This window comes from Silurus meridionalis, chromosome 16, assembly GCF_014805685.1.
Source record: "Silurus meridionalis isolate SWU-2019-XX chromosome 16, ASM1480568v1, whole genome shotgun sequence".
NCBI classification, from domain to species: Eukaryota; Metazoa; Chordata; class Actinopteri; order Siluriformes; family Siluridae; genus Silurus; species Silurus meridionalis.
Genome location: NC_060899.1, coordinates 302,501 through 327,500, shown reverse-complemented (window position 1 = coordinate 327,500; position 25,000 = coordinate 302,501). Strand labels below are relative to the sequence as shown.

At 41.2% G+C, this 25,000-nt stretch overlaps 2 protein-coding genes across 3 annotated transcripts in view; one reads left to right on the top strand and one right to left on the bottom strand.

Annotated features, from left to right (window-relative positions):
- The window catches only part of si:ch211-236h17.3 (carbohydrate sulfotransferase 11), an 18,033-nt gene extending 11,217 nt beyond the window's left edge, over window positions 1-6,816 (top strand). Inside the window, exons 2-3 of the mRNA XM_046869556.1 lie at window positions 326-408; window positions 5,548-6,816. Coding sequence (XP_046725512.1) covers window positions 326-408; window positions 5,548-6,393 — 929 coding nt within the window. The 3' untranslated portion in view covers window positions 6,394-6,816. The remainder of the gene's footprint in view (window positions 1-325; window positions 409-5,547) is intronic.
- A 7,111-nt stretch (window positions 6,817-13,927) lies between these two features.
- LOC124399241 (solute carrier family 41 member 1) overlaps window positions 13,928-25,000 on the bottom strand; it is a 36,189-nt gene continuing 25,116 nt past the window's right edge. For both annotated transcript variants that reach the window (XM_046870061.1, XM_046870060.1), the window contains 7 exons: window positions 24,986-25,000; window positions 18,687-18,833; window positions 18,396-18,540; window positions 18,169-18,248; window positions 16,573-16,707; window positions 16,306-16,454; window positions 13,928-14,392 (listed from right to left, as the gene is read on the bottom strand). The exon at window positions 24,986-25,000 is cut by the window's right edge and continues 130 nt beyond it. In XM_046870061.1, the coding sequence (XP_046726017.1) occupies window positions 14,219-14,392; window positions 16,306-16,454; window positions 16,573-16,707; window positions 18,169-18,248; window positions 18,396-18,540; window positions 18,687-18,833; window positions 24,986-25,000 (845 nt within the window). In that variant the 3' untranslated portion in view covers window positions 13,928-14,218. The remainder of the gene's footprint in view (window positions 14,393-16,305; window positions 16,455-16,572; window positions 16,708-18,168; window positions 18,249-18,395; window positions 18,541-18,686; window positions 18,834-24,985) is intronic.

Here is a 25,000-nt window from a genome sequence, read left to right as displayed (position 1 = left end):
TACTTTGTCTGATCTACTGTGTCCAACCTCTGACCTGTTTACAGAGTGGGGTGGGGTTTACAGCATGGGGCGGGGTTTACAGCATGGGGCGGGGTTTACAGCATTGGGCAGGGTTTACAGTGATCAGACTACACTGTGAGGATGTATATGAGAGTTGGAAGACATTAGAAGAAGGATTTGTAGATCCTGTAGGACATGTGAACTTTAATGACAGTTCTGACTCACAGATACATCCACAGATCTCTCCACCATTACCTGCTCACTCAGCTGTCTTTCTGTGTGTGTGTGTGTGCGTGTGCGTGTGCGTGTGCGTGTGTGTGAACAGAGCACCTTTTGGGAAAACCTGGTTTGGCAGGAAAGTTGAGGAGAACCCCCCTGCAGACTCGATGGATGCTCGATGGAGATCAGGTAATCCCCACACACACACACACACACACACACACACACACACACACACACACACACACACACACACACACACACACACACACAGATCCCCTGTTTTTCTACAGAAGATCCAGAAAATAGGAGCTGGCACAGTGTGGTTCTGTTCTAATCCAGTGTTTTTCAGTAAAAAAATAAACCTCCATGTGTACATTTACACACACACACACACACACACACACACACACACACACACACACACACACACACACATACACACACACAGAGAGCATGCACAGTTATTTATGAGATGTTTGTGCAACTGAAGTTTGGAGCTTTAGGTGGAGATCAGGTTTCTTGAGCTCAGACTTGGTCTTTACATCTCTGAGTAAGAAGTAATTTGTTGCTGCACAGAAATGTTCAGAAGGTCTCCTGAGTGTCATTTTCATTGTGTCCTCAGCAGAGGAACACTGCATGACTTTTTTCTGAAGGTCTGATGATGGGAGGATAATTTTGCAGATGAACACGTAATGCAGGACGTGTTGTAACGTCCGTGTCGAGAACACGAGAAGTTCCTCCTCAGATGACTTATTGAGAAGCCAGTTTACAAGAAATGCCTTTGAGTTAGGATTAAAGCTACAGCAGTGAGAGAGAGAAAGAGAGAGAGAGAGAGAGAGAGAGAGAGAGAGATAGATAGATAGATAGATAGATAGATAGATAGATAGATAGATAGATAGATAGATAGATAGATAGATAGAAAGAAAGAACTTTATTGTCATTGTATTGATCATGTACACAGCAACGAAATGCAGCTTGGCATCTACCAGAAGTAAAAAAGTAGCAATAGTGCAGATAAATAAGTAGCGTATGTACAGCATGTGATATATTTATATATATTTATATGTAAACATCTGTACAGTGAATAAATATAAAGGCTGTAGCAGTGCAGAGACGTTTAGACGTTGTTGAGAAGTACAGATAAATGTTCTAAGGCTATGGCTTTGAAAATAAAATGTTGTAGACACTGGTGTAAAGGAACAAGTACAAGATTATAAGATTTTGCTATTAAAATGTGTGAGCTGAATAACACGTCTAATAATAACTAAAAATATGTGTGGAGAATGAGGAGTAAATAAAATACAGTGTGTATAATTGTACAGAAGATCTATACAGTGTTTATACAGTGTCAATACAGTGTTTATACAGTGACTATACAGTGTTTATACATGGACTACACAGTGTTTATACAGAGTCTATACAGTGCCTATACAGTGGATATACAGTGTTTATACAGTGACTATACAGTGCTAATACAGTGTTTATACAGTGACCATACATTGCTAATACAGTGTTTATACAGTGACTATACAATGTCTATACAGTGACTATACAGTGCTAATACAGTGTCTATACAGTGTCTATACAGTGTTTATACAGTGTCTATACAGTGTTTATACAGTGACTATACAGTGCTAAAACAGTGTTTATACAGTGAATATACAGTGTCTATAGTGTTTATACAGTGCCTATACAGTGTCTATACAGTGTTTATACAGTGACTACACAGTGTTTATACAGAGTCTATACAGTGTCTATACAGTGCCTATACAGGGATATACAGTGTCTATACAGTGTGTATAATTGTACAGAAGATTTATACAGTGTCTATACAGTATCTATACAGTGTCTATACAGTGTATATAAAGTGTTTATACAGTGTTTATACAGCGTCTATACAGTGTTTATACAGCATCTATACAGTGTTTGTACAGTGTCTATACAGTGTCTATACAGCATCTATACAGTGTTTATACAGTGAACTAACGGTGTAGTGTAGAGTTCAGTAGGGTGATGGTGATGGTGGATGAAAAAAAGCTGGTCCTGAACCTGCGGGTCTGGTGCGTATGTGCCTGTATCTCCTTCGTGATGGAAGGAGGTTAAACAGTTTGTGACTGGGATGTGAAGAGTCCTTGAGAATGTTGTGAGCTCTGCGCAGACATCTGCTCTGGTGAAGGTGTTCACTGGCAGGTAGTTGGGTGCCAGTGATGCGTCGGGTGATATTGATCAGCCTTTGCAGGGTTTTACGTTCACACACAGTGGAGCCTCTGTACCATACAGTGATGAAGTTGGTCAGGATGCTCTTGATGATGCAGCAGGAGAAATTCGTTAAAATCCCTGGGGATACATAAGCGTTCTTAAGACTCCTCAAGAAGTACAGGCGTATTTGGCGTATTGAGTGAATAAAACTGCAGTTAGTGGAGAAATTACTACTAAATCGCAAAATCTGGAGAGATGCTGGGCCTCGCATTGTGCATGCGCCGCCATCTTGGTCATCCACGTCTCTGTTCCTCTCACATTTCACTTCTTTCACGCGAGCAGGGGGCAGATCTCTGTTTACAATGGACTAAAATCCACCCCTAATCCAGAAATACACACACTCATTCAGCAGTTTTTATTCTTTACTGATCTCCAGTCAACCTGCAGAAAACTGTACTGATGATATACGCAGGAGCTGGACTGGGATCAGAACCTGGGATTTGTTCTTAGATACAGAGATGTTCTGAGCTGCACTACACTGAATCTTCTGAGTAATCAAGCCTGTGGATCTGTTCTTCTGTAACGGGGAGGTGTGAGCTTATTGGTTAGGGAATTTTACTTTGGATCCGAAGGTAATGAATTAAAAAACCCAACGACACCAATTTGCTGCTCCTGGGCCCCTGAGCAAGTGTCTACACAGTGCAGAAAATGCAAGATCTTCCCTGAAAGAGACGACGTCTGGATGGGAGCATATGTTGTTATAGAACTTGGATATACCTTTCAGCAGTGATGGTGCCTTTCCAGATGTGTAAGCTGCCAATGCCACACGCACTCATGCAACCCCATACCATCAGAGATGCAGGCTTCTGAACTGAGCGCTGAGAACAACTTGAGTTGTCCTTGTCCTCTTTAGTCCGGATGACATGGCGTCCCAGTTTTCCAAAAGAACTTCAAATTTTGATTCGTCTGACCACAGAACAGTTTTCCACTTTGCCACAGTCCATTTTAAATGAGCCGTGGCCCAGAGAAAACACCTGAGCTTCTGGATCATGTTTAGATACGGCTTCTTTTTTGACCTATAGAGTTTTAGCCGGCGACGGTGAATGGCACGGTGGATTGTGTTCACCGAGAATGTTTTCTGGAAGTATTCCTGAGCCCATGTTGTGATTTCCATTACAGTAGCATTCCTGTATGTGACGCAGTGGCGTCTAAGGGCCTGAAGATCACGGCATCCAGTATGGTTTTCCGGCCTTGACCCTCACGCACAGAGATTGTTCCAGATTCTCTGAATCTTTGGATGATATTATGCACTGTAGATGATGAGAACTTCAAACTCTTTGCAATTTTTCTCTGAGAAACTCCTTTCTAATTTTGCTCCACTATTTTTCACCGCAGCATTGGGGGAACTGGTGATCCTCTGCCCATCTTGACTTCTGAGAGACACTGCCACTCTGAGAGACTCTTTTTATACCCAATCATGCTGCCAAATGATCTAATGAATTGCAAATTGATCCTCCAGCTGTTCCTTATATGAACATTTAACCTCTTTTGGAATGTGTAGCTCTCATGAAATTCAAAATGAGCCCATATTTGACATGACATTTCAAAATGTCTCACTTTCAACATTTGATATTTTATCTGTATTCTACTGTGAATAAAATATAAGTTTATGAGATTTGTATATTATTGCATTCCTTTTTTATTCACAATTTGTACAGTGTCCCGACTTTTTTGGAATCGGGTTTGTAATCGAAACTAATATAATGTAATATGGCATAAGATAATACGGTGGAACCTGGGTATGTTGAGGGTCTAGGGGGACGCCAAAAAGCGTCGAGATAACCGATGATCGAGATAAACGAAAATCAATATGGTGGCAGTACATTAACGTGCTTAAAATTTCTTTATGTACATGATGTGTGTTAATAAATGAGAATGTACATGCACGTGTTTTTGGACGTTTTTTTACACAACAGCGTTGCCGCAATTTGTTTGATAAAGGCATGCTATAAAAATTTACATACATGTTTTAACTGTCAGGAAACCACCTGCCACACTGTCAAACCTCCACTTTCTCTGAAAAGCCGGCTTCAATCACGCACATTTAGCACTTATTACCAGCTCCTATTTTAACCCCTCACTTTCACACTGTCACTGTCCGTTATTGTTGGTATTTGTTGGTTCACGGCGGGCGTTGTTATCGTTCATGCATATCCCGGTACGTGCCTTCCCACTCGGACTCCGCACTCTCTCACCTCCGATTCCCCCGATCCTGCCGTTGTTAATTCTATGCTTTTGCTGCTCATCCCACGTTCTCCCGTGTGCTGTTCAGCGCCGCACTTCTACTTTCGCCTCCCGTTTATCGCATAACATTAACAACAAAAGGCATATGTGCACCAACTAACAGCAGAGATTTACCAGTATACAATACAAACCACCGTCGATTCTCAATACAAACCTTTATTATATTCTCCAACATTATAAAAACAAAGATCGCTCACAAAATCACTAAAAATGTGCGGAGTGTAGTTCGTTTTTACAAAAAGCTAACCAGTGTCAACATTAAATTCTCGAGTCATTTCACTCTGACACACAGGTCTGAAAAGTATCCTACACCTGTAGCATCTGTAAGGCTTGATTTTTCCACCACTTCCACGAGTTCTTCTGTGGCTGCACAGTGCGGATCGAGATAACCGACGTTAAGTGGCAAATTTTTCCCCCTTGTGCTCGAGATATTAGGGTTCGGCGACATAAAAAAATCTACATAACTGATTAGAAAATGCTAAGACAAAGCGAGAATTTGGCGGTTCCACTTCAAAAACGTCGACTTAATAGGGTTGGCGAGTTAACCGAGGTCGAGATAAGTGGGTTCCACTGTATTAATATTATAAATTATTTATAATCAGTTAAATTGTTTAATATTAAAATCACAAAGAATTAAACTGCATTCTTCATCACTTTGGTTCCAGTCATTTATTCATTTTAGGGGTTTATTTTGAATGTTTTGTTTCTGGTTTAGTTTGCTCCGCCCCCTCTCGACCCCACCCCTTTCCTGTAGATACACACACAGGTCAGTTGTTTTCAATGCTGTTATTATTGATTCTAATGTACGTTCTCTCTCCTCAGGGGGATCAGTCTGCTGTTGGGACGATGCTACAGACTCGCCAATTGTTCCTGGATGAGGCATGTCACTCTTACATGCGTAAGAGACGTGTACTGAGCCCAGAGGACCTGCGCCACCTGCTGGTGGATGACAGACACGGCCTACTTTATTGCTACGTTCCCAAGGTGGCCTGTACCAACTGGAAGCGAACGCTGATGGTCCTGACGGGTGACGGCCGCTACCGCGATCCTCTCTCCATCCCTGCTAACGAGGCCCATGCTCCAGGCCGGCTACGCTCGCTCTCGGAGTACTCCACCACCGAGATTAACCGCCGTCTGCGCACCTACCTGAAGTTCATATTCGTACGAGATCCGTTCGAAAGACTCGTCTCAGCGTACCGCAACAAATTCACACGGAGCTACAACACGGCCTTCCACAAACGCTACGGCACCAAGATAGTGCGCCGTCACCGCGCCAACCCACGGCCAGAGGCTCTGGAGAAGGGCAGTGACGTCTCATTTGAGGAATTCGTGTACTACCTGGTGGACCCACGGACTCAGCGTGAGGAGCCATTTAACGAGCACTGGGAGCGAGCTCATGCCCTTTGCCACCCTTGCCTCATTCACTACGACGTGGTGGGCAAATACGAGAGCCTGGCACAGGACTCGCGCTATGTGCTAAAGCTAGCTGGGGCAGAAGGAGAAGTGGAGTTTCCAGCTTCGTCTAAGAGCACGAGGACCACTGAGAGCATGGCGGCCAAATTCTTCAATAACATCAGTCCCTTTTATCAGAAGAAGCTCTACAATCTGTACCGAATGGACTTCCTGCTCTTTAATTACTCAACACCAACCTATTTGAAGTTCAGATGAGAGGAGCCGAGACAAAAGACGAGATGAGATGGTATGGGTTTGAGACACCACTGTTTTGATTGTGTGGCTGTTCTGAGGATCTTTTGATAATGACTCTCAGAGAAACTCTTGCAGAACTGATGGCAGCTGGCATCCTGCACATCTTCCAAAAATGCCTCAGTAATTCCTTTGGCCGTGTCCCGTGCCAGCTCAACTCCAGCGTACGTGCCTTCGTTCTCTGTGTTGTCTAAACTGGAGCGGGTTTCTTCATTAGCCGACAGAGACCACTTCATGCCATGGATTTCTCTCCAGCATGTCTTTTTTAATGTGTATATTTATGTTTTTTATGTATTTATTGTAAACTTTGTACTTTAAACTTGAACCGAAGTTTGTACTTAGAGCTGTGAATTTTTCTCCATAAAAACAAAACTTGACCAATCAGAATTGAGATTACTCTTTTCTGGGTTTGCTGTTACATTAGTGCCCTCTAAAGTCTGAACTGAGAATCACAACCACTACCAGCTTTTACCTCCTGAACCAGGAGAACCTCTAAACTGAGAACTGAGAGTTCTACAGCCACACCTAACATTTACAGACTCAGAAACTCAGAAAAGAGTGGGGCATTATGTAGCCAGGTGGAGTGTTTGGAAAAAAAAAGTGTTGGAAAAAGGATGGTGAGTGTGTGTGTTCAGTAGTGTATTCTGAGAAGAAGTGTTTCTGTTCTCCTCTCCTCATGGTGGATGAGGTGTGTTAGGAGAGAACATCTGCAGGTCAGCTTGGGTTGTCGTCTTTATGCTTGGTAACCAGAACTTCACCGTGGTTAGCATGAGCGCTAATCCTAATCACTGCTTCTGTGTCCAACTTTATGTTCATTATTGCAGAATGTTCTCAGAAATCATCTCCAAAATCTCTTTCAGGAAAGATAAAATGCTGGAGTCACAGCTGTAATCCAGACCTTCTCAGTGAACACACACACACACACACACACACACACACACACACACACACACACATATATATATATATATATATATATATATATATATATATATATATATATATATATATATATATATACTCACACTCACGCACACACGAACAGTGAATTGCTGGTCTTCTGGAAAGTATGTTATTTACTGTATCTGTACTCAATACTTCGTTCAGGGCTCCTTTTGCTTTAATTACTGCCTTGTGGGCGTAGCATGGAGGTGATCAGACTGTGGAATGGAGGTGATCAGATTGTGGCATGGAGGTGATCAGACTGCGGCATGGAGGAGATCAGACTGTGGCATGGTGGTGTTCAGTCTGTGGCATGGAGGAGATCAGTCTGTGGCATGGTGGTGTTCAGTCTGTGGCATGGAGGAGATCAGACTGTGGCATGGAGGAGATCAGACTGTGGCATGGAGGAGATCAGTCTGTGGCACTGCTGAGGTGGTGTGGAAGCCCAGGTTTCTTTGACAGTGGCCTTCAGCTCATCTGCATTTTTGGTCTCTTGTTTCTCATGTTCCTCTTGACAATACACCAGAGATTCTCTATGGGGTTCAGGTCTGGTGAGTTTGCTCCAGTCAAGCACACCAACACCATGGTCATTTAATCAACTTCTGGTGCTTTTGGCAGTGTGGGCAGGTGCCAAATCCTGCTGGAAAATTAAATCAGCATTTCCATAAAGCTGGTCAGTAGAGGGAACATGAAGTGCTCTAGAACTTCCTGGTAGACAGCTGTCCTGACCTTGGACCTGATAAAACACAGTGGACCAACATCAGCAGATGACATGAATCCCAAACCACCACTGACTGTGTGAAACTTTACACTGGACCTCAAGCAGCTTGGATTCTGTGCTTCTCTTCTTCCAAACTCTGGGGCCTTGATTTCCAAATTAAATGTTACATTTTATTTTCTTTCATCTGAAAAGACGACTTTGTCCCACTGAGCAACAGACTTTTTGTCCTTTGTCCAGGTAAGACACCTCTGACGTTGTCTCTGGTTCAGCAGAGGTTTGACACGAGGAATGAGTCAGTTGTAACTCATGGAGACGTCTGTGTGTGGAGGCTCTTGAAGTACTGACTCCAGCTGCAGTCCACTGTTTGTGAATCTCCACAAATTCTTGAATCTGCTTTGTTTAATCTTTTTCTACCACATTTATTTCTTCTATTCAACTTTCCATTAATGTGCTTGGATCCAGCAGTCCGTGAAGAGCAGCTTCTTCAGCGATTACCTTTTGGGTCAAACCCTCCATGTGCAGGGGGTCAATGATCGTCTTCTGGACAACTGTCAAATCAGCAATTTTCCCCCATGATTGTGGAGCCTGAACCAGACTGAGACGCCTTTTAAAGACTCAGGAAACCTGAGCAGGTGTTTGGATTTCATGAGCTAATTAGTGCGATACACCACGAGTCTCTAGTGTTCAACTTTTTCACAATATTCCCATTTTCTTAGATACTGAATTTTGGGTTTTCATCAGCTGTAAGTCAAAATAAAAAGAAATAAACACTTAAAATACTGTTTATACTAAATACTACGAATACTGGTTTTTGATTGTTTGCCGGGAATTTTGTGTTTGTATCGGCGTTAAAATTTTTACATTTCGTTTTTTTCTTTCTTAGCTTAAAAATCTCAAAATATTGTTTTGATTTCCTGCATCCTCTACTTTCCGTTGGCTATGTTTCGTCCCTTTTTGCTTTTGGAAGAGCGCTTTATTCCCTGTTCAAAGGTCTGAAAGCAGTGAGTGGAGGACATTCCCATCTGAACTATGAACACACACTACAGTAACCACATTAAGGTACTTAATTTCTCTGCTATGGCGAACAACCAGCTCATTCAGTGTGTGAAGTGTGACGTTAATCAGTCTTTCTCCACCGTTAGCGATAATTTTATCTGTGAGAAGTGTAAGTTAGTTTGCTCTTTGACGGAAAAGATCTTCGGCATTAGAGCTCTCACAGCGGGGCGAATGGGTGACGACTCGGCAGCATACTCGCAAAGCCAAGCTAACGCTAAGTCTTGCCCACGGGAGAACCATTCTTCTCCGCTTCACATGTCCAACAGGTTTGCTCTCCTCAGTGAAGCACCCGCTGAGAAACCCAAAAGAGCTCTGGTTATAGGAGACTCTATTCTGAGTTATGTGAAATTAGCTAGACCTTTAGGGGCACCAGCAGCACAGGTCATGTGTGTATCAGGAGCCAGGGTACCAGACATAGCAGGTCAGCTTAGGTTTTTAGGAAAGCACAGGTTCTCTAAGAGATTTTTTCACATAGAAGCTAATGATATACGCCTTCGACAGTCAGAGGTTACTAAGAGTAATATTATAGAGGTGTATAAATTAGCGAAGGCAATGTCTGATGCAGTAACATGCTCTGGCCCCATCCCAATGCGACGTGGCGATGTAGCCTACAGCAGCTTATGATCGCTGAACTGCTGGATGTCCGAGTGGTGCTCCAAAAACAATGTGGGCTTCATAAATAATTGGAGCACTTTTGAGGGCAAGGCTGGCCTGTTAGGGCGGGACGTTATCCATCCCACTCGGGAAGGTGCTGCTCTCATCTCTTGTAGTATAGATCATAGTCTCAGAACAGAACTGGTTAACAAGTGACTGTCTAGAGCCAAGGCCAGGGAGCAGACAGACAGGCTAAACCAACCGTCTGCTAGCTGCACAGAGTTGTCGCTCAGGATCCACCAAGTTGAGACTGTGTCTGTCCCCCGAGCAAAACCAAAATTTAGAAATTCTCAGAAAGTCTGTTTTAGTAACCTGATTAACATTAAATTAAATAGGACTGAACGCACAGCCAGCACCTCTGATCTAAAGATAGGATTGTTGAATATTAGATCTCTCACGCCAAAAGCACTGACTATAAACGAAATTATTACCAACCAGGAGTTTAATATAATGTGTTTGACAGAAACGTGGATTAAATCGAATGAATATGTAGCATTAAATGAAGCGAGTCCTCCTGGGTATAGTTACATACACCAACCCCGTCTAAACGGCAGAGGAGGCGGAGTCGCAGCTATTTATAATAATAATTTAAGTGTCACACAAAAAACTGAACACAAATGTAAACATTTGAAGTTCTTTACACCAACATAAAATATTTAGTGTCAAAAAGCAGGTCCAGTCATTCACTTCCACTAATTATTATTTATAGACCCCCAGGGGCCCAACTCTGATTTTCTGATAGAATTTGCAGATTTCATCACAAATTTCTTTACACAAAGCATTAATTGTTGGTGACTTTAATATTGATAATCAGAAAAGACTCCTTAAGAGCAGCAGTTGTGTCCATTCTAGATTCAGTTGGAATTAATCAGAATGTTATAGGAGCCACTCATAGTGGAGAAACACTCTTGATTTGTTATTAACATTTGGATTAAAAATAATTAATGTAGTCATAATTCCACAGTCTGAAGTTATTTCAGATCATTACCTCATCTCTTTTCAAATCTGCCTCAGTCACTGCATTAGTACCTCACCACGTGTTAAACACGTTCACGTCAGCTACAGCCGCACGTTTTATCAACAATCTTCTGGAAATGTCGATATTAATAAGATCTCCGTCTGACCCCGCAGAGCTAGACTGGGTCACTGAAGAATCAACTTAGAATCAACGTTACGTTACACTCTAGATGATGGAGATCCACTTAAGACCAAAATGATCAGGAAGGAAAAATCAGCACAGTGGTATAATGATCATACACACACCCTAAAACAGACCACTCGAAAATAAGAATGAAAATGGAGTCAAACCAAATGAACAGTATTTCAAATAGCATGGAAGGAGAATCTCCTGAGCTCTAGAAAATCTCTTAGTGCTGCTGATCAGCATATTTCTCCTCCCTCATAGAAAATAACAAGCAGAATCCTAGATTTTTATTCTGTACTGCAGCAAAATGAACAGGAAATAAAAGCACTGCACTCACATGCACACCATCAATAGGTAGTAATGATTTCATGAACTTTTTAAATAATAAAGTTAAAAACATCAGGCAAGAAATCCAGAGGATTAAAATAAATCCAAACTATTTTATAAATAACCCTGTAGACAGCAGTGTCATTATAACAGACCATCAATTACAAAGTTTTACGACTACATTTCATTTATTTCCTCATCAAAATCATCAACCTGCATTCTCCATCCCTCGCCTACAAGTTTCCTCAAACAGATCATTCCAGAGGGAATTAAACCTGTTTTAAAATAATAAACTCTTCCATTAGCACTGGTTTTGTACCTAAATCCTTCAATCTGGAGTTATCAACCCCCTAATTAAGAAACCTGACCTTCACCCTGTCAGCTGTCCAACTACAGTCCAATATCAAACCTCCCCTTTATCTCCAAGATTCTAGAAAAGGTTGTAGCACAGCAGTTCTGCTCACATCTACTTATGAATAACATTTATGAAATGTATCAGTCAGGATTTCGGCCTCATCATAGCACAGAGACGGCGCTAGTTAAGGTGGTAAATGACCTGTTATTGGCCTCTGATCAGGGTTTTGTCTCTTTACTTGTTTTGCTCGACCTCAGTGCAGCTTTTCACACCATTGATCATCATCTCCTGCTTGCTGGACTGGAGAACGTTGTTGGAATAAAGGGAACAGCTCTCTCCTGGCTCAGGTCTTATTTGACTGATCACTATCAGTTTGTTGATGTAAATGGTGAGTTCTCCACACTCTCTGAGGTAAATTATGGTGTTCCGCAAGGATCTGTCTTAGGGCCACTGCTTTTCTTTTTATATCTGCTGCCTCTGGGTGAAATTATACATAAACATGGTATTCGCTTCCATTGCTATGCTGATGACACACAGCTGTATATTTCAGCAAAGCCAGATGAGAGATCAGCTTAACAATGTTGAGGAGTGTGTAAAGGACATTAGACAGTGGATGCTTGATAACTTTCTTCTGCTCAACTCAGATAAGATGGAAATACTTTTACTAGGACCACATGCAGCTAGAAGTAAACTTTCAGATTCTGTAGCATCTCTGGATGGTGTTTCTGTCTCAGTGTGTACAGCAGTCAAAGACCTTGGTGTGATTATTGACCCGAGTCTTTCCTTTGAGTCTCACGTGAATAATATCACCAGGATCTCCTTCTTTCACCTTAGAAATATTGCTAAAATTAGAAATATGATGTCGTTACAGGATGCAGAAAAACTAGTAGATGTTTTTGTAACATCTGGATTAGACTACTGTAACGCTTTACTGTCTGGGTGTTGGAGTAAGTGCAGAAATAAGCTTCAGTTAGTTCAGAATGCAGCAGCAAGAGTCCTCACTAGATCTAGAAAATATGATCACATCAGCCCTGTTTAAATCATCTACACTGCTCCCAATAACATCTCACACTGATTATAAAATACTACTACTGACGTATAAAGCACTTAACGCTCTCACGCTGCAGTATCTGAGTGAACTTCTGTACCAGGATGATCCTCCACGCCTACTTAGATCAAAAGGTGCAGGCTATTTGTTGGTACCTCAAATAATGAAGACTCCAGCAGGGGGCAGATGTTTCTCTTATGTGTTCCTGCTCCTCTCCTCTGATCTTCCCACTTCATCCTGGTCTGCCGCTGGATGATGTTCTCTTCAATTGGAGGCGACTCTGTGCAGCTGGAGATGTTTTTTATCTATGGTCTGGAGATCCATGAAATTCTGGAGTATGAACAGCAGCTTTAAGGATGGATTTGGACTGTAGTTAATGTCTACAGTCTGCTACACTGACTCAGGACTACAGTTTGCTCTGATCTCCATCACTGCACCTCAACATTGTTTATCTGTAATAAATGGACATTCAGTGCAATCCAGATAAGGATGAGGTTCCCTCTTGAGTCTGGTTCCTTTCAAGGTTTCTTCCTTCTGCATCTCAGGGAGTTTTTCCTTCACCACAGTCTCCACAGTATCACCACATTATCTGTGTAAAGCTGCTCTGAGACAATGTTCATTATTAAAAGCTCAAAACCAACAAACGTGAATTAAATTGACTGTCACTCACACAAAGAACCCTTATCACGTTACAGATGTGCAGTGCTGTTGTATTTTTATGCAGCATATCTGCAGCTGCTCCATCAAAACTTTTCTGTAATTAAAACCAGGAGAAATTATTTTATAATCCTCAGCTGTAGAAACTTTATTCTTGTTCTGTTTAACATTACACCATGACCATATGTGTCTTTGTGTGTGTGTGTGTGTGTGTGTGTGTGTGTGTGTGTGTGTGTGTGTGTGTGCTTGTGTGTACTAATTATTTGTGTGTGTACTAAGTAATTGTATAAATGTTTAAATTCACCAACAACTGTTTTCATTCTAACAAATATACAATACTCCATAAAATTACAGATCAAAGAGGTGTGGTTTAATATGCAGGGGTGGGGTTATGGGCATGGCTAAATTCTGAGCTAGAAAACATCACAGAGTGAAGTGAAATTCATTTTGAAAAAAAAAATGTCTTGCTTAAAAATGTTTTGTTTTAAAATATTAAAATGGCTTGTGGTTCATTTAAACTCTTGGAACTCATCACTGTTCCATCACTGTTCCATCACTCACTGTTCCATCACTGTTCAATCACTCACTGTTCCATTAATGTTCCAAGCTTCCTTTATTTAATAAAATGTGAACGTTCCGACTGTCAGGAAAATTTTTGTGTTTTAAAAATGAAAAGAAAGCAGTTGTTGGTTTCGGACTTTTCTCTGCCTTTTACCCTCATAGTGAGAACAGTTCTGTACTCCACCTAAATCAGAACCTGCTTCTTCTTCATCTTCTTCACCTGCAGTTACATCAGGTTCCAGTGAAGGAGGTTTCAACATGAGGCACAGTGGAGTTTCTGTACAGTAGGAGGAGCAGGAGGAAGAGGAGGAGATTAGAGTCTCATTATAGTCCAAGTTCCTGCAGAAGGAACACCAGTTGAAAGCAGAGAGCAAGCAGACCAGTTCCCAGCAGATCCCCCAGGGCCGTAAGGTACGGGATAGAGAAGTTATCAGGGTCCAGGCTTCTTCTCCACATGAACCTCAATATCACATCTGCCGTGTAGAGCAACAGCGCCACCTGTGGACATTATTAGTACAACATCAAATAATTTTCATCCTCAACACCCACACACACACACACACACATACACACACACACACAAACATCACAAAATCAGATGGGAAAAAACTCTTTCCTTACAGGAAAATAATCACCCATTGTTAATAATGAAATGTAATTGTTATTCATTTGTAGTTACATTTATATATACAGTGGGGCAAAAAAGTATTTATTCAGCCACCAATGGTGCAGGTTCTCCCGCTTAAAAAGATGAGAGGTCTGTAATTTTTATCATCGGTCCACTTCAACTCTGAGACAAAATGAGAAAAAAAAATACCGAAAATCACATTGTCTGATTTTTAAAGATTTTATTTGCAAATCATGGTGGAAAATAAGTATTTGGTCACCTATAAAAAAACAACTTCTTTAAGAGGCTCCTCAGTCCTCCACTTGTTTCCTGTATTAATGGCACCTGTTTGAACTGGTTATCAGTATAAAAGACACCTGTCCACAACCTCAAACACTCCAAACTCCACTATGGTCAAGACCAAAGAGCTGTCAAAGAACACAGAAACAAAACTGTAGACCTGCACCAGGCTGGGAGACTGAATCTGCAGTGGGTAAGCAGCTTGGTGTGAAGAAATCAACTGTGGGAGCAATTATTAGAAAATGGAAGACATACAAGACCACTGATAATCTCCCTCGATCTGGGGCTTCACGCAAGATCTCCGTGGGGTCAAAATGATCACAAGAACGGTGAGCAAAAATCCCAGAACCACACGGGGGGACCTGGTGAATGACCTGCAGAGAGCTGGGACCAAAGTAACAAAGGCTACCATCAGTAACACACTACGCCGCCAGGGACTCAAATCCTGCAGTGCCAGACGTGTCCCCCTGCTTAAGACAGGACATGTCCGGGTCCGTCTGAAGTTAGCTAGAGAGCATTTGGATGATCCAGAAGAGGATTGGGAGAATGTCATATGGTCAGATGAAACCAAAATAGAACTTCTGGGTAAAAACTCAACTTGTCGTGTTTGGAGGAGAAATAATGCTGAGTTTCATCCAAAGAACACCGTACCTACTGTGAAGCATGGGGGTGGAAACATCATGCTTTGGGGCTGTTTTTCTGCAAAGGGACCAGGACGACTGATCCGTGTAAAGGAAAGAATGAATGGGGCCATGTATCGTGAGATTTTGAGTGAAAACCTCCTTCCAACAGCAAGGGCATTGAAGATGAAACGTGGTCTTTCAGCATGACAATGATCCCAAACACACCACCCGGGCAACCAAGGAGTGGCTTCATAAGAAGCATTTCAAGGTCCTGAAGTGGCCTAGCCAGTCTCCAGATCTCAACCCCATAGAACATCTTTGGAGGGAGTTAAAAATCTGTTTTGCCCAGCGACAGTCCCAAAACATCACTGCTCTAGAGAAGATCTGCATGGAGGAATGGACCAAACTACCAGCACCAGTGTGTACAAACCTTGTGGAGACTCACAGAAGACATTTGATCTCTGTCATTGCCAACAAACGGAATATAACAAAGTATTGAGATGAACTTTTGTTATTGACCAAATACTTATTTTCACCCTAATTTGCAAATAAATTCTATAAAAATCAGACAATGTGATTTTCTGGATTTTTTTTTTCTCATTTTGTCTTGATGAAAATTACAGGCCTCTCATCTGTTTAAATGGGAGAACCTGCACCATTGGTGGCTGAATAAATACTTTTTTGCTCCACTGTACCTGTGAAGACTGTAAGTGATACCGTCTCAGATCCGAGGCATTACAAACCTGCACCACTGTCGCAACTCATCACCAACTTCTGACCAATCAGGATCCAGAACTCAGCAGCAGTGTGTGTGTGTGTGTGTGTGTGTGTGTGTGTGTGTGTGTGTGTGTGTGTGTGTGTGTGTGTGTGTGTGTGTTTACCTGTATGAGTGCAGCACACAGATAGCAGCAGATGAAGGGCAGGGTAATAGGGGCGTGGCCTCCATGTAATGTTTTGATGGTGAAGAGGAAGACGAGGTGTCCCGGGACGACGAGGAGGAACAGCACACGGGCAGATTTAGAGTTCACTCCTAAAATATACACACACACAGGAATATTAGTGAGGAGCATCAAAACAACCTGAGTGCGTGTACATCTGAAGGCTGCAGTCTGTATCGTGTTCCTCTACAGGTGAGTGGAGATTCTGACCTGTAGAGAAGAAGGAGACGCAGGGGTTCGGCCAGTGCTGCCTCATTTTATAGGGCAAAACTCCAGGAATGCTCCAGAAGTGCAGGTAGGTGGAGATTCTGCTCGCCTGGATGGCCACCAGGTTCCCACCCACACCTTCCATTAACCAGAACCAGAACATCAATTATAAATTTTTATTAATAAACAAAATGGAAGTTAATTAAAATCTAAATCAGATCAGTATTTAGTGTGACACCGTTTGGTTTTCGGTTCTTACACTTACACTAAACTCAGGGATTTTGTAGGATCAGAATCAGGTGTGTGATGAACCAATTCTACCCAGAAGGTGCTGTTCATCAGGTTCATCTGAAGGTTGAAACCCAGTGATGAAGTGAAACAGAAACAGCTGTGTAGGAGCTTCAAACTGGGTGAGGAGCCGAACTCTGTTACTAAGGTGAAGTTGTGGAAGACAGTTTCATGTCCCAGTTTCAGATCCTACACCATGACGAGACTGAGCACAGCAAAAAGACACAAGGTAGTTCAGCAAGATCTCTCCCAGGCAAAGATCTCAAAGCAGAACGGGCTTTCAAGATCAAGCTATTTTAAAGAAGCACAAAGAAACGGGTGATGTTGAGGAGTCTAGACGCAGTGGTCTACCAAGGAAATGAAAGACACGTCATGCTTAATTCACTTCAACATCAGAAGAAGTCCAGCAATGCCATAAGCTAAGAACTTGAGGATTCTAGCGGGACCCAAAAAGACCCATCTACTGTCTGGAGAAGTCTGGCCAGAAGTGATCTTCATGGAAGAACTGCAGGTAAAAAGCCAAAACTCCAACATGGAAACGAGGTTCTGCATCTCAACTGTGCATGAAAACAGATAAACTGGGGCAGGAGCTCTTGAATGATGAGTAAAATAATATATTTGTTGTAGCAGCAGGCGAGGTGTTTGCTGAAGGTCTGGAGAGGGTTACAATAATGATTTTCTCCAGGCAACAGTAAAGCATGGTGGAGGTTTCCTGCAAGTTTGGAGTTGAAATTCTGCAGGTGGAGTTGGAGATGTGCTCAGGATAAATGGTGTCCTAAATGCTGAGAAATCCAAGCAGATATTTCTACATCATGAAGTACCATCAGGGAGGGGTCTGATTGTCCTCAAATTTATTCTGCAGCAGGACAATGACCTGAAACATACAGCCAACATCATTATGATCTTTAATCTAGAGAAGAACCAGAAGTCCTGGAAGTGATTGTTCTGGCCTCCACAGTGTCCTGATCTCAATATCATCAAGTCTGTCTGGAATTACTGGAAGAGACAGTAGGATTTGAGAAGCCTCCATCCACAAAAAAGATCTGGGGTCAGTTCTCTAAGACGTTTGGAACAACCAACCTGCTGAGTTCCTTCTAAATCTGTGTGCAAGTGTAGATAGAAAAACTGATGCTGCAGGTAATCAGTGTCACATCAAATATTGATTTAATTTAGATTTCTCTTCTGTTCATTTACTTTTAAAATAGAATTATTTTAATTCTGGAAAAAAAAACAATGTTCAAAGCGTGAACAAGAGAAAAATGTTCACACCAGAAATGATGTCATTAATAATCTCTTTATTTTCACCCTCACCGTTAATGACGGGAGTAAACACAGCCATGCCCTCGAAATGAGGATCACTGACAGTTCTGTCCAAAATCAAACCTCCGAAACTGAAATACACACACACACACACACACACACACACACACACACACACACACACACACATATATGACAAAAAGATAGTCAAAATGATCTACTCCAAATGTGTGTGTGTGAATGTGTGTGTGTGTGTGTGTGTGTGTGTGTGTGTGTACCTGCTGATGGACATGGCCACTATAACAGGTTGCCATCCTGAACGCAGAACTTCCCTGATCTGAACACTTCGTCGAGCCACGAGAACCCACAGTGGAATTAGAGCGAGGAAGAACACACACACTAACGGGGACACGTACCACACATCTACAAGCACACACACAGCACATAAAGCAGTTTGTGTAAAGTCTTCATGTGTGAAAGTTTTCTTCTTCTTCTTCCTCTTATTATTATTATTATTATTATTATTATTGTTGTTGTTGTTGTTGTTGTTGTTGAAATTAGGTGTTTACCTCTGTAATGGTACAGTGTGCTGCTGATTCCTGCCAGCAGGGACAGCGTGATTAAATCACCTAGACTGGCGGCGATGGGCGTAGCCACATTGTCAGGGTTAATGCCAACCTTCCGGGAACCGATAATCACTCCAATCATCACCAAACCTACAACATCAATCACACTCATCACAACCAACCTACATCATCAATCACACTAATCACCACCAATATACAACATCAATCACACTCATCACAACCAACCTACATCATCAATCACACTAATCACCACCAATATACAACATCAATCACACTCATCACCACCAACCTATATCATCAATCACACTAATCACCACCAACATACAACATCAATCACACTCATCACAACCAACCTACATCATCAATCACACATCGCCACCAACCTACATCATCAATCACTAATCACCACCAACCTACATCATCAATCACACTAATCACCACCAACATACAACATCAATCACATTCATCACAACCAACTTACATCATCAATCACACACATCGCCACCAACCTAAATCATCAATCACACTAATCACCACCAACCTACATCATCAATCACACTAATCACCACCAACCTACATCATCAATCACACTAATCACCACCAACCTACATCATCAATCACACTAATCACCACCAATATACAACATCAATCACACTCATCACAACCAACCTACATCATCAATCACACTAATCACCGCCAACATACAACATCAATCACACTCATCACAACCAACCTACATCATCAGTCACACTAATCACCACCGACATACAACATCAATCACACTCATCACAACCTACATCATCAATCACACTAATCACCACCAACCTACATCATCAATCACACTCATCACCACCAACCTACAACATCAATCACACTAATCACCACCAACCTACATCATCAATCACACTAATCACCACCAACCTACATCATCAATCACACTAATCACCACCAACATACAACATCAATCACACTCATCACCACCAACCTACATCATCAATTACACTCATCACAACCAACCTACATTATCAATCACACTAATCACTGCCAACCTACAACATCAATCACACTAATCACCACCAACCTACATTATCAATCACACTCATCACAACCAACCTACATCATCAATAACACTAATCACCGCCAACATACATCATCAATCACACTAATCACTACCAACCTACATTATCAATCACACTCATCACAACCAACCTACATCATCAATCACACTAATCACCGCCAACATACAACATCAATCACACTAATCACCAACCTACATCATCAATCACACACATCACCACCAACATACATCATCAATCACACTAATCACCGCCAACATACATCAATCACACTAATCACCACCAACCTACATCATCAATCACACTCATCACAACCTACATCATCAATCACACTAATCACCACCAACCTACATCATCAATCACACTCATCACAACCAACCTACATCATCAATCACACTCATCACAACCAACCTACATCATCAATCACACTAATCACCACCAACCTACATCATCAATCACACTAATCACCACCATCCTACATCATCAATCACACTAATCACCACCAACCTACATCATCAATCACACTAATCACCACCAACCTACATCATCAGTCACACTAATCACCACCAATTTACATCAATCACACTAATCACCACCAACCTACATCATCAATCACACTAATCACCACCAACCTACATCATTAATCACACTCATCACCACCAACCTACATTATCAATCACACTCATCACCACCAACCTACAACATCAATCACACTAATCACCGCCAACATACATCATCAATTACACTCATCACAACCAACCTACATCATCAATCACACTAATCACCACCAACATACAACATCAATCACACTAATCACCGCCAACATACAACATCAATCACACTAATCACCACCAACCTACATCATCAATCACACTAATCACCGCCAACATACATCATCAATCACACATCACCACCAACCTACATCATCAATCACACTAATCACCACCAACCTACATCATCAATCACACTAATCACCACCAACATACAACATCAATCACATTCATCACAACCAACCTACATCATCAATCACACACATCGCCACCAACCTACATCATAAATCACACTAATCACCACCAACCTACATCATCAATCACACTAATCACCACCAACATACAGCACTATCACACTCATCACAACCAACCTACATCATCAATCACACTAATCACCACCAATATACAACATCAATCACACTCATCACAACCAGCCTACATCATCAATCACACTAATCACCGCCAACATACAACATCAATCACACTAATCACAACCAACCTACATCAATCACACTAATCACCACCGACATACAACATCAATCACACTCATCACAACCAACCTACATCATCAATCACACTAATCACCACCAACCTACATCATCAATCACACTCATCACCACCAACCTACAACATCAATCACACTAATCACCACCAACCTACATCATCAATCACACTAATCACCACCAACCTACATCATCAATCACACTAATCACCACCAACATACAACATCAATCACACTCATCACCACCAACCTACATCATCAATTACACTCATCACAACCAACCTACATTATCAATCACACTAATCACTGCCAACCTACAACATCAATCACACTAATCACCACCAACCTACATTATCAATCACACTCATCACAACCAACCTACATCATCAATAACACTAATCACCGCCAACATACATCATCAATCACACTAATCACCACCAACCTACATCATCAATCACTCATCACAACCAACCTACATCATCAATCACACTAATCACCGCCAACATACAACATCAATCACACTAATCACCACCAACCTACATCATCAATCACACACATCACCACCAACATACATCATCAATCACACTAATCACCAACATACATCAATCACACTAATCACCACCAACCTACATCATCAATCACACACATCACCACCAACCTACATCATCAATCACACTAATCACCACCAACCTACATCATCAATCACACTCATCACAACCAACCTACATCATCAATCACACTCATCACAACCAACCTACATCATCAATCACACTAATCACCACCAACCTACATCATCAATCACACTAATCACCACCATCCTACATCATCAATCACACTAATCACCACCAACCTACATCATCAATCACACTAATCACCACCAACCTACATCATCAGTCACACTAATCACCACCAATTTACATCAATCACACTAATCACCACCAACCTACATCATCAATCACACTAATCACCACCAACCTACATCATTAATCACACTCATCACCACCAACCTACATTATCAATCACACTCATCACCACCAACCTACAACATCAATCACACTAATCACCGCCAACATACATCATCAATTACACTCATCACAACCAACCTACATCATCAATCACACTAATCACCACCAACATACAACATCAATCACACTAATCACCGCCAACATACAACATCAATCACACTAATCACCACCAACCTACATCATCAATCACACTAATCACCAACATACATCATCAATCACACACATCACCACCAACCTACATCATCAATCACACTAATCACCACCAACCTACATCATCAATCACACTAATCACCACCAACATACAACATCAATCACATTCATCACAACCAACCTACATCATCAATCACACTCATCACCAACCTACATCATAAATCACACTAATCACCACCAACCTACATCATCAATCACACTAATCACCACCAACATACAGCACTATCACACTCATCACAACCAACCTACATCATCAATCACACTAATCACCACCAATATACAACATCAATCACACTCATCACAACCAGCCTACATCATCAATCACACTAATCACCGCCAACATACAACATCAATCACACTAATCACAACCAACCTACATCAATCACACTAATCACCACCAATATACAACATCAATCACACTCATCACAACCAACCTACATCATCAATCACACTAATCACCGCCAACATACAACATCAATCACACTCATCACAACCAACCTACATCATCAATCACACTAATCACCACCAACATACAACATCAATCACACTCATCACAACCAACCTACATCAATCACACTAATCACCACCAATATACAACATCAATCATACTCATCACAACCAACCTACATCATCAATCACACTAATCACCACCAACATACAACATCAATCACACTCATCACAACCAACCTACATCATCAATCACACTCATCACAACCAACCTACATCATCAATCACACTAATCACCACCAATATACAACATCAATCACACTCATCACAACCAACCTACATCATCAAGCACACTAATCACCACCAATATACAACATCAATCACACTCATCACAACCAACCTACAACATCAATCACACTAATCACCACCAACCTACATCATCAATCACACTAATCACCACCAACCTACATCATCAATCACACTAATCACCACCAACATACAACATCAATCACACTAATCACCGCCAACATACAACATCAATCACACTAATCACCACCAACCTACATCATCAATCACACTAATCACCACCAACATACAACATCAATCACACTCATCACCACCAACCTACATCATCAATTACACTCATCACAACCAACCTACATTATCAATCACACTAATCACTGCCAACCTACAACATCAATCACACTAATCACCACCAACATACAACATCAATCACACTAATCACCACCAACCTACATCATCAATCACACATCACCACCAACCTACATCATCAATCACACTAATCACCAACATACATCATCAATCACACTAATCACTACCAACCTACATTATCAATCACACCCATCACAACCAACCTACATCATCAATCTCACTAATCACCACCAACATACATCAATCACACTAATCACCACCAACCTACATCATCAATCACACACATCACCAACAACCTACATCATCAATCACACTAATCACCACCAACATACATCAATCACACTAATCACCACCAACCTACATCATCAATCACACATCACCACCAACCTACATCATCAATCACACTAATCACCACCAACCTACATCATCAATCACACTCATCACCACCAACCTACATCATCAATAACACTAATCACCGCCAACATACAACATCAATCACACTAATCACCACCAACCTACATCATCAATCACACACATCACCACCAACCTACATCATCAATCTCACTAATCACCACCAACATACATCAATCACACTAATCACCACCAACCTACATCATCAATCACACACATCACCAACAACCTACATCATCAATCACACTAATCACCGCCAACATACATCAATCACACTAATCACCACCAACCTACATCATCAATCACACACATCACCACCAACCTACATCATCAATCACACTAATCACCACCAACCTACATCATCAATCACACTCATCACCACCAACCTACATCATCAATTACACTCATCACAACCAACCTACATCATCAATCACACTCATCACAACTAACCTACATCATCAATCACACTAATCACCACCAACATACAACATCAATCACACTCATCACCGCCAACATACAACATCAATCACACTAATCACCACCAACCTACATCATCAATCACACTAATCACCGCCAACCTACATCATGAATCACAATCATCACCACCAACCTACAACATCAATCACACTCATCACCAACCTACATAAATCACACGATTATTATTACCCCCAACATCATATACCTACATTAACCAAACATATTGTGTATATATCTGTAAATTTATGTATATTTGCGTATAATTGTGTAGATTTGCGTACAATTGTGTAGATTTGCGTATAATTGTGTAGATTTATGTTTTCTTTTATATAATTAATAATAATAATTTTAAATATATGTATATATTTTTGTATCTTTGTGTAAAGCTGTTGTGTGGTGTTTGTTTGTGTATACTTGTGTATATTTGCATATAATTGAGTATATTTGTGTATTATTTTTATAATTGTGCTAAGCTGTTGTGTGATGTTCGTTTGTCTATATTTGTGTATAATTGTGTATAATTTTGTAAATTTGTGTATAATTGTGTGTATTTGTGAAAAATTTTATATATATGTGTATATTTGTATACATCTGTATATATTAGTGTATAGTTGTGTAAAGCAGTTGTGTGATGTTTGTTATAACACACTGTAGAAATGTGCGACCCTGAGAGAAGTAAAGTGATCAGTACCTAAAGATAAAGCAG